We start from the raw sequence: 10,437 nt of genomic DNA, 5'->3' as shown, positions 1-10,437 counted from the left end.
TATTTCATTAGTTGTGACTGAAGGCATCCCGGCCAGTGCTCGGCTATGTCGCGGTCTGGCTTCTTGCTCGCGCTGGTGTGCGCCGTGCTGCTCCTCGGCCGTGAGGAAGCGGCGAGCATACCAAGGGGAACGGCTGGCGAAACGTGCGGCTACCAGGTACGTGAAGCAATTGCCAATACCATGGTGTCACGGTCTCCTGAAACTGGCGAAACATGGGCGTTAGTTTGTTCTCCGTCGTCGAGATTCAGTTCTTATTGTACGCCTAAAACGGCACGGCTGGAACGTACACTGATCGAATTACGATGAAGCCGAAGTAGGGGATGAAAGGGTGATTGAAGTATTTAAAGAGAATTCATGCACGGTGGACACAATTTGAAGAGTTTCATGCATTTCTGTTATTATGCGCTATCTCTATAGAGAAACGTTGGCAAGTCGAGGCTTTTGTAGGTAGAAATTTAGAAATTAACGAAGCAGGTGTATAATGCACTGTTGGGCAAAAGTATCGCGACACTTTTAAAACAGAATAACTTTTTTAAAATTGGTCCAAAGGACTTGAGTTTTTTTAGAAGCTGGAAGGATTAGTTTACTAGATGACTTGTAGGGTTTGTCGGTTTAAAAAAAAAACTGGGTTTGTAAATCGGTTTTTATTTATAAATTTTGTGAAATTTAAAAACCGGTTTTTAAATTTAACACACAGGTTTTATATGCATTAACCTTTTGACTTGAAATCGCCTCGGACACAAGCATATTGTGGTAGGTAACAGTTCACTCATTACTGTAGAAACTAATCTTCATATTTTCTGAAGAAAAAGTACTAAATGGAATAAAGATTTATAATTTGCTACCACTGTAAAAGATTTATATTTTGTGCGGATTTCATTTATTTGGTTTTGTATAGATACAGTATATTTTATTTCGTTATATTTCTGTAATTCCATAAATATTAAGGAAACCGAACCTTTGTAAAATAAGTCCAAATATTTATTTACTATTTTAATTATATATTTTTTTGTGAAAATTTGAACAACAGTTTCACTAGTGACTTGTCACGGCTTTTTGAAAAAAATGCGATTGATCGGGATAGCCAAGAAAATAGTGAAGGTCGCCTCGTCAACTTTGTTATCTGAGTCTGTAATGAACTAAGTAAGTTGTATACATGCTTCTCATCGAAATCGGTTAACGTAGCTATGAGCTACAAACAGTTAAATGTGATGGAAACCACAGTTTTCGGCTGGTAACTGAAATAAATAAATATTTTACATATTTCGATTTTTGACGCCTGTCGCTTGTTCCTGCATCAATGGGTAGGCATACGTTTCGATGTTTATACAGTAACGTGAAGTGTAAACAAATGTAATACAATGCCTGTAATGTGGATGCATGTGGTACCTGCTAATTCAGTCATTTCCATGACGAATCGTGCTCCAAGTTGGTGGTTATTAACCGTTTAAAAACTATGTTCAAACGATATTGTGAACCCGTAATGTGTTAGTGCTGCCAGCACTGTGCCGAGCTCGTTGTTTAAGCTACAATTATTAGAGAAGTATTTCGTAAGGTACCGAGGTGGTTCGGAAATTCGAATTGTTCGGAGAATGAAACATGCATGTACTTTACACAGTTTCTAACTATAGGAATACAGTTTATAGCTATAGGAATTACACCTAAAATTACTTATTAAATACAAAAGAACTACTGCGCGAATTTATATTACGCAAAAGTCAATCAATCAATCGGTACCGCTGCACTGGTTCGAAGAAGTGGTGGGGAAAGCGATAATGCACCACTGCTTCGAATAATCCACGGTTCGGTTAATCGAGATTCGGATAATTGACGCTCTACTGTTAATTGCGAATATAAGCCTCCTGTTATCGCTACGTTTGTATTATTTTTTAACGAGCCACTGTATCAAGAAGTTGCAATGCTTCAATATGGACTCGAGCGAATTTTTAAGATTTCTTTAATGCATTCTGTGTGCTAGTCATGCTCCGCGGTGGACCCGAAGAAATTAAATATCCATTTAGTTGCCCATACTCACGACGACGTCGGTTGGCTGAAAACCATCGACCAGTACTACTTCGGGAGTGAGTGTGCTCAAAGACACTTATTATGTAATCTAACAAGTATTCCTAACACAAATAAAAATGCCACCTTTCTGTTCCTATTTTCTAATAAAGGTCAATCAAGAATACAGCTAGCAGGAGTGCAGTACATTCTGGACAGCGTTGTTCAAGCTTTACTAGCCAATCCCGAAAGGAGGTAATTATAACCATCCCCTAATTACACATCACAATTACGACTACTACCAACACTCGAACTCCTCAGTCGTTGCAAAGTGTCCAAGAAATACCTTCCACTTTGTTTCACGTTACAAAACGTTCAGAAGGTACCTGTGCAATTATACTCTGTGCCAGGTTTATCTACGTGGAGTCTTCTTTCTTGTGGAAATGGTGGCAACGCCAAAGCGACAGGGTGAAAGAAGACGTGAGGACTCTGATCTATCAAGGGAGATTGGAGATAATCGGTGGTGGATGGAGCATGAACGACGAGGCGGTTACTCACTATCACTCTATGGTCGATCAATACACTTGGGGCTTCAGGTATGCGAAATTGAATTGGGGTAAGCCAGCCCCGAAGTGACTAGTTCTACGCCCATTTCTTCAGACGGCTTAACGATACCTTCGGGAGCTGCGCGACGCCGCGCATAGGATGGCAGATAGATCCTTTCGGTCACTCGAGGGAGCAAGCATCCATGTTCGCGCAATTGGGATTCGACGGCATGTTCTTCGGTCGTTTAGATTACCAGGACAAGAACGCAAGGATCGCGGAGAGAACCATGGAGTTTATATGGAAAGGAAGTCCAAATTTAGGTGGACACTTAGCAGTTGCCTTAATTAATTCGAGAAGTGGAAGATCACCCCCTTTGCGAACTTAATTATGAACATCGTTACAGGATCGCGCGCAAACTTGTTCACGGTCGCATTGTACAACACTTATTCGCCACCGCCTGGCTTCTGCTTCGACGTATTATGCGCGGACGAGCCGATAATTGACGATCCTAACAGTCCAGACTATAACGTCGACGAGAGGGTGGGTAATTCATGGTGTAACTCCCTTACGGATCATACTCTGCAAATTAACATTCAACGACAGTGCGTTTAACGAAAACTCGGTTGAGATTTAATTTGCAGACTGTGAGTCCAAGCGTAGCGAATGTGCTCATAGACCTCGTACTTCTTTCCTTTTTGGTAACTGCGCGGGGTTGCAATTAATACACCCGCTTCTGGCTAATTAGAAAGCTTCGGTAGTTGCTTTGAAACCGTCCCTCAGCTTTGATTGTAAAAGGAACGGCCCAATGCGGAGCATAATTCCTTAATTAAACGTCACGATTGTGCCGTGACGAATTCTAAGCCGTCGTCGATTGACAACGATGTCTCTTGCGAAACAGATCAGCAATTTTATGCATTTTGTGGCTGGGCAAACCGGAGCGTACCGCACGAATAACGTCATGTTAACGATGGGAGGAGATTTTACTTACCAGCAAGCAGAAATGTACTTCGCTAATCTGGACAAGCTGATCAGGTATTAATTTAGCTAGCTCAGTTTCGTTTCTTAAAAGAATAAAAGTGAAGGAGAATCGACCCCGGCACGAGTTGCGCCCAGAAGGGAAGGAGGATAAAGGTCTTATGGCTCTAATCGCACCCTGTGTCTGTTCGCGGGTGAGTAAAACCTACTGCGCTGTCGACAGGTCGGCAAATTTTTAGAATACTCGCGTCACCAGGCCGCGGCCTACAGGACTAATAACATTATCCTCACGATGGGCAATGATTTTAATTACCAGCAAGCTGAAATGTGGTTCACGAACTTGGACAGGCTAATCAGGTAAAAGATAATCAGTTAGCGCGATAATTACACTTTACGTCTACAGTGTTCGGCAACAGGTGGTAGAGGAAGAAACTGGATGATTCCACGCGACAAAATGTGACGGAAATCAACGGCACCGAAATTGCGGTGCAGGCTTCCTTATTTTATTTAGAACTGCTCTAAAAGTTCCGCTCAGAAACGCCTGGAGGCACGGCAATACGGTGGCCACTCCGAGGCAGAGATGCGCAAGAAATTTTTTTAAACAAAAATTTGTGTACATTTTTATTTAAAATATTTTTTGTCCCTCTCTGGTCCGACGGCATTAGGGGGAGTCAGGTAGCGTGTTACGAAATATTAATTTAAAGTAATTTTCAGCCTAAAAACGATGTTTCATCGCATACACAAAACCGAGTTAAATAAATTACGTAAACCTTTAAAAGAATTTTGATAACTAAGAAAATGAAATGTAATAAATATTACGCGAGGAGAGGGGTTTGAGAAATGGCAAAAATTACCCTTACGTAATTTAAGGACGGCCGCTTACTGACCCACGCAACGCGCCCCGTTCATCACCGCGTTGCCGTGCTTCAGGCGTTCCAGACTTGTTGCTGAATGCCCCTTAGCCAAACGAAATAAGGACCAGATTTCCAATAACAACGCCAAGTAAATTATTTCCCTCGCCTGCGCAGTTTCAGTTCAAGCTATTCGAGTGATTATACTCGTATTTAAAAGGTAACAGCAGCTCTTAAGGTGGATCGATTCGTATTTAACAGATACGTGAGGGAAAAGCGTGGCTCGGAAGTGAATATAATTTACTCAACGCCGTCGTGCTACTTGAAAGCAGTGCACGACGCGAATCTTCAATGGTCAACGAAAACCGACGACTTCTTCCCCTACGCGAGTGATCCTCACTCTTATTGGACCGGTTACTTCTCCTCCAGACCGGCGATCAAATTCTTTGAAAGAATGGGGAACAATCTGCTGCAAGTAAGAGTGACAATCTGCTTGAATTAATTCCAGAGCCATTGCGTAGAATGATTTTAACGAAACGGACGTTTCAGATATCCAAACAGCTGTCTGTACTGACTGCTTTGGGGAAGTACGACGAGCAGTTGGAACATTTCCGCGAAGCGATGGGCGTGATGCAGCACCACGACGCAGTAACTGGAACCGAGAAGCAGCTTGTCGCCGATGATTATGCACGTTTGTTGTACGATAGTATGCAACATGGGACTAACATTGTCTCGGAAGCTATAAGGTAAAGAGGATGGTATCCACCGGTGTGTTTTTGGGATGTCGTTTGATTTATAATCATCCACGACTTCGTTCAATGCGCCAGGAAATGGAAAGCAAGCGGGAGTGAACCGTTGCCGCAAGATATGCACTCTTGCATGCAATTAAACATTAGCTCCTGCCAGTACACGGAGGATGGGGATTTCATGCTGACGATCTACAACCCTCTGAGTCATAAAATCGTAACGCCCATTCGTCTTCCAGTCCGAGAAGGGACGTACTCAGTTGTAGATTTGAAAGGTGTGTAGCAACAATCTTAATATTATAAAACAGAAAGTTTATACGCCTGTGTGTTTGTTTTAAAAAAATTAAGAAGATTCGATTGCCTCCCTGAGAGTGCACTAGTCAATTCGTGATTACGGAGACTATAAAGCTCTGAGATTTGGAATATTTGTTTTAAGATGACAGTGATGTTACTTCGCAATTGGTGCCCATTCCCGATCCCGTGCGAAAGATACCTGGAAGAAGGAGCAGAGCAACCCAGGAACTGGTATTCCTCGCAATGCTGCCAGCTCTGGGCTACAAATCCTACAAGGTCCTGCAGAGATCGGAGAGTCCTTACCAGCAAGTCGATTCAGTAGCACCCATCGGCAACGAGGTGCCAACTTTCGTTCTAATTTCCCGAGGGGAAGATGAAGATCGGCGGATAACAAGAGAATCGATTCCTTTTTCAGTTCTACAACGTGTTCATCAACGATGATGGTCAAGTGGTCGTGGAGTGGAAGAAGCAGCAGAATATGAGCCTAGCTCAATCTTTCCATTACTACGAAGGCATGGAGGGGAATAATAAAGTATTTAAAAACCGATCCTCAGGCGCGTACATCTTCAGACCCAGAACAGCCTCCACCAAGAATTTCATGCAACCTGGCTCTCACAAAATCTACACAGGTAATATTCTACTTAAAAGTCGTCCATCGAAATGTTCGATTAACGAGCCAGACTCTCTTCCCCTGCAGGCCCAGTGGTAAGTGAAATTCACCAAACCATCAACGACTGGATCAGCCAGGTGATTCGAATTTACAATGGAAAGGAGTACGTGGAGTTCGATTGGCTCGTTGGACCGACGCCCGTTAAGTAAGCAACCGGGTAATTATTCACCAAGATCTACGAGTGCTATATCGAATGCGATTCTAGGGACAGTATCGGCAAAGAAGTTATAACAAAGTACCATAGCAGCTTGAATTCCTCGGGAGAATTTTACACGGACAGCAACGGTCGCGAGATGCTGAAACGGACGAGGAATTATCGCCCGACGTGGAGCTTAACGCTGCAGGAAGAAGTGTCTGGTAACTACTACCCGGTGACTGCTAAGATCTCCTTGAAGGACGAGGAGAAGTTGCTGAAACTCAGCGTGCTAACTGACCGGGCCGAGGGCGGGACCAGTCTGAGGGATGGAGAAATCGAATTAATGGTGAGAATTAGATAAACACGTTATAGTATAGGAAATAAAGAGAAACGCACGCAGAAGTGACTTAATTAAATACCTTACAGCTTCATAGAAGACTCTTAAGAGACGACGCATTCGGTGTGGGCGAAGCTCTCAACGAGACTGCGTTTGGGGAAGGTTTGGTAGTCAGGGGTTCGCACTACGTAGTCGGCGGCAGTATAAGAGACTCAGACGAGTTTGCGATGAAGGAAAAAGCCTTGACCCTTAAAATGCTGCTTCGACCGTGGACGCTTATTACACCGATAACGAACGGCTCGGTAATGGCAGACGCGTCCACCTCTGAAGTAAGTATGCTTGGATACTAGATAAAATGTTAGAGGGCCGTTTCTGTAGTTACCTAGTGTGAGTGGGAGAAACTGGGCAATTGTATTTCTGTGCTCTCAGGGGTCAGGTCTTGCCAGGAAGCTGCCGCCAAACGTGCACATCCTAACTCTGGAGCCATGGAAAGATGGTACCATCTTGCTGAGACTGGAACACATTTTTGAAGTGGGTGAAACGGAGAACTTATCGAAACCTGTAGACATTAATATTCAGGTACCTTTTCTTTCCTTTAGTTATTTAATTGGTATTTTTATATTTAAACTAAATGCTCAGCGAGAAGTACTTTCAATTTATATTATAATTGTAATTTCTGTTGCTGCAGGATCTATTCTCAACCTTTACAATCTTATCTATCGAGGAAACCACGTTGGGTGGGAATCAGTGGTTGAAAGATATGGATCGTATGAAGTGGGAAGCGGAAACAAACGATGTGCTTCAAACACAGGGGACTAGCACTCCTCTGGTAGAAATCGGAGAAGGTGTTACGAACGTTCTTTTAAAACCAATGGAAATACGAACGTTTATTGTTAAAACAGCACCACGAAACATTTAATTTGGACGCGAATGAGATTTTTATATTATATGTAACTTCAACGTTGTGATATTTTCTGTAAGATGAAATGCACATATTAGTCCTTGTATTAAAAGAGCGATGTAATAAATAATCATTGGAAATATTGCGGAACCTATTATTCTCCCATTTTCCAATGAAAAGTTTCTAAAAGCGAAAGTTGAAACGTTTCATTGTGAAGTGTTTTATGGAGGTCGTATGTGTGAACAACTGTCATCGCCTTTGACACGTAACGTAATTTATAACCTTTTTACAATGCAAAATTCTCCGTCGCAAAGTCTACGAACAGTTCCTTGAGCTACAGAGAAGCCGCTGAGGGAAGTCTGAAATGCCCTCTTGGGATAACAAAGGTGTTTTTTCGTCGAATCGAAATCGAGTTGAGGAGGGGACGAGCCCTTTTGACGAACAGAATTCTCAATCACAGATTGAGTAGTTTTTTAAATGAATATCGGAGTAGCGAAACTGATCATGAATTTCATTTGCCATGTTTCGTGCCCCTTGCGTAGCAGATGGCATCGGAAGGTGACGCGTGGGCCCAAACCCTCATCACGGTGACTCCGGAGGAAGACGCAACAATCAGAGAGATTTCAAACACAGCTACTCTGTCTTCTACGTCGGAGACATCCTTGGCCCTCGATGCTGACAAAATCGTGTACAGGAGGTCCTTCACTCATAGGCAATTTATAGACTCCAAAGAGCCAGAGCAGGAGCTTGAGTTAGTGGCAGAAGTGGAGTTGGCATCAGAAGAGAGATCTAAACAAGATGCCCAAAACCAGACGTATCTACGAGGGATGCCAGTCGTTCAAATCTCAATCGAGCATCGGGATGAAGCTTCGCAAACTATGTACATGAGCTCGCCATGTCCACCCTTGAAGTACTTCAAAGACATCCTGAGTACGTAGCTCTGCAGGTTACTAATCTCGTTTTTTAATTCCCATCGCTGATCCACATTCGTATTCCATTCAGCGTCCATGAACGAGATTCTCATGCCCATGCTGAAGAAAACCAACGCAACGGCAACGTTCAACAGCTTCCCTCCCGAGGCACTGCAAGATGCTGTGATAGATCGATTGTCTAAGGACGTAGAGGAAGAAGAGCTGGAGAAGTTAGAGTTTACGTTGAGCAGCGAGGAGGAGGCGCAGATGGAGATCGCCGACGTTTTGCGCTTCTTAACAGCGCGTGCACTCTGGATAGTCGATCCGGGTAGTCAGAGGGAGGCGGAGGCAGCTGATAAAGAGACACAGACTCGCCTCAGATTCAATTATCACACGAACACTCTTATTTCTGACCGTGAGACGCAAACTGAATTGACTTGCGAGCCAAAGAAATCTAACACGACGCTTCTGTCCGGTTATATGAAGACGAGGAATATGATTTCGGACTTGCTGGAGGAGTGCATTTCGAGAGGCGTCGAAGCTGGGACGGTAATAGAGGATATAATGGACGAGATTATCGACAAGAGCGCGGATAGAATCAGACTTCCCAAGAGGGAGCAGATCACGCAAACTATAGCGGCCAAGTTGCACGAGGAGAAAGAGGCGGACGTGTTGCGGAGGCTGAGGGCCACTATGATCGTGGATCCTCTGGAGGCGTCGATCGTAGTCGTGCCCCTGATGAACGACATATTGCAAATAGTTTGCGATAATGTGTCTAGGAATGCTTCAAAGGCAGTGAAGAACGTTATAGCAGCGGTCCTCCGGCGGACAATGATCATAGTCAGTAGGCTTGTGGAACTGCAAAAGGAATCAAAGCGTTAGTACCGTTTTTTAATAGTTTGAACGATAGTGTGTTTGAATACGAGATGATTTAAAATAGGTCACAGTTTTCATGGTATCTTCTGTGATTTTAGCTAAGCCAATAGATAAGAAATTGGAGCAAAGGAGAAAGAAGATTCTAGAGTCGATGACAAAGAAGGAAACTGAGACGGTTTACACTCAGACAAGTCTAGCTGGGATCTACGAAGTGAAGAGAAGAAAGGAATCCGGAGATCTGATATGTTCGGTTTGCAGAAGACCATCAATGTGCCAAGCGTGTTTAATGGATCAGGACGACGTGGGTGCCCCGTGGCAGGATACCAAAGTGCTTCGCACCCAGGACATATTGTTAGCGTACAAGCCCTGTTACATTGTAACCAAGGCGTCTGAAAAAGATAAGAAGGGTCTCCTACCATCTTGTCCACCAGTGGCTAAAGCCCAGCCACCACCACCATTACCACTCATTTGTACCTCGAAATATTCTGCTGGAGAATCTAGCGAAACAATTAATGTATTCCTACAGCCTGAAAACAAGATTAAACCACAAGGTACGCGTACTTATTTTCATAATCGCTGTCCACCAAGGAGCATTTATTTAACTATCATCTTCTAGCTTCCATCAACGAATGGTCTCACATCATTGACGCCACTTTCATGAAGCCATGCTCGATGAAAGGTATAAAATTAATTTATCATGAATCGTTGTCGCGTGCTTTCCGTCGAATATAGTGGCGTTCTATCGTATTTAACAGAATCCATCAGTACAAGTCGAACTACAATTTCATCGAACCAAAATTCACTATGCTTTCGTAGCACTTTGGCCGCGGATGCTGCAAATGCTTTGCAAATACTGAAGGCTACATTCTGCAATCAAGAAACCTGCACCGCCACCTCGCTGCAAAGTTTCAAAGAGTCTTGTACTCTTAAAGAAAGCGCACATAACTGTGTTCCTTCAAACTGGGATACAAGTTCCAGTAGGAGTAGCATCGCTGATAAAGCGTTCGGACAACACACGATGTTCTGCACGCAGCAAACTTGTAAACCTTACTGCAAACTACATTTGCCGAAAACGAGTAGCCAAAATAAATGTAACTCTCCACAGACTCAAACGAAATCGCGCGGCGATGGTTTTAAAATTATCCCTATACGTATCTCTCCGAGCTCCGATGCTTGAGGATCAATATAATTTA

The 10,437-nt window shown here is 43.4% G+C and overlaps 2 protein-coding genes across 3 annotated transcripts; both read left to right on the top strand.

The window, feature by feature from the left end:
• The first annotated feature begins 13 nt into the window (after positions 1–13).
• On the top strand, positions 14–7,599 carry Lmanii (Lysosomal alpha-mannosidase II). Of its 2 annotated transcripts, none has more exons than XM_076816257.1 (17): positions 14–156; positions 1,979–2,081; positions 2,175–2,256; positions 2,412–2,597; positions 2,662–2,867; positions 2,951–3,087; positions 3,746–3,879; positions 4,635–4,848; positions 4,923–5,119; positions 5,201–5,394; positions 5,556–5,752; positions 5,829–6,042; positions 6,111–6,228; positions 6,289–6,565; positions 6,646–6,885; positions 6,986–7,135; positions 7,245–7,599. In XM_076816257.1, exons 1-17 carry the CDS (start codon positions 46–48, stop codon positions 7,473–7,475), a joined length of 2,991 nt encoding a protein of 996 aa, XP_076672372.1. In that variant the 5' UTR covers positions 14–45; the 3' UTR covers positions 7,476–7,599. The 2 variants fall into 2 exon arrangements, with proteins under 2 accessions (XP_076672372.1, XP_076672373.1); XM_076816258.1 differs by lacking the exon at positions 3,746–3,879 and adding an exon at positions 3,446–3,579.
• Positions 7,600–8,002: 403 nt separating this feature from the next.
• Positions 8,003–10,421, top strand: LOC143371321 (uncharacterized). The gene is made up of 5 exons (XM_076816334.1): positions 8,003–8,387; positions 8,460–9,245; positions 9,343–9,795; positions 9,861–9,923; positions 10,000–10,421. The coding sequence occupies exons 1-5, from the start codon at positions 8,003–8,005 to the stop codon at positions 10,419–10,421; spliced, it is 2,109 nt and encodes a 702-aa protein (XP_076672449.1).
• Positions 10,422–10,437: the final 16 nt, after the last annotated feature.

Source organism: Andrena cerasifolii, chromosome 7, assembly GCF_050908995.1.
Source record: "Andrena cerasifolii isolate SP2316 chromosome 7, iyAndCera1_principal, whole genome shotgun sequence".
NCBI lineage: Eukaryota > Metazoa > Arthropoda > Insecta > Hymenoptera > Andrenidae > Andrena > Andrena cerasifolii.
Note: the sequence above shows the minus strand (reverse complement) of the source record. Positions and strands in the feature narration are given on the sequence as shown.

Bases quoted from the DNA above. Each gene is read 5' to 3' on its own strand.
- LOC143371321 (XM_076816334.1), top strand. From the start codon at position 8,003: ATGGCATCGGAAGGTGACGCGTGGGCCCAAACCCTCATCACGGTGACT. The intron at 9,796-9,860 runs GTACGCGTACTT...ATCATCTTCTAG, and splicing joins AAACAAGATTAAACCACAAG to CTTCCATCAACGAATGGTCT. The intron at 9,924-9,999 runs GTATAAAATTAA...CGTATTTAACAG, and splicing joins GAAGCCATGCTCGATGAAAG to AATCCATCAGTACAAGTCGA.
- Lmanii (XM_076816257.1), top strand. From the start codon at position 46: ATGTCGCGGTCTGGCTTCTTGCTCGCGCTGGTGTGCGCCGTGCTGCTC. The intron at 3,088-3,745 runs GTGGGTAATTCA...CGCTGTCGACAG, and splicing joins ACTATAACGTCGACGAGAGG to GTCGGCAAATTTTTAGAATA. The intron at 7,136-7,244 runs GTACCTTTTCTT...CTGTTGCTGCAG, and splicing joins CTGTAGACATTAATATTCAG to GATCTATTCTCAACCTTTAC.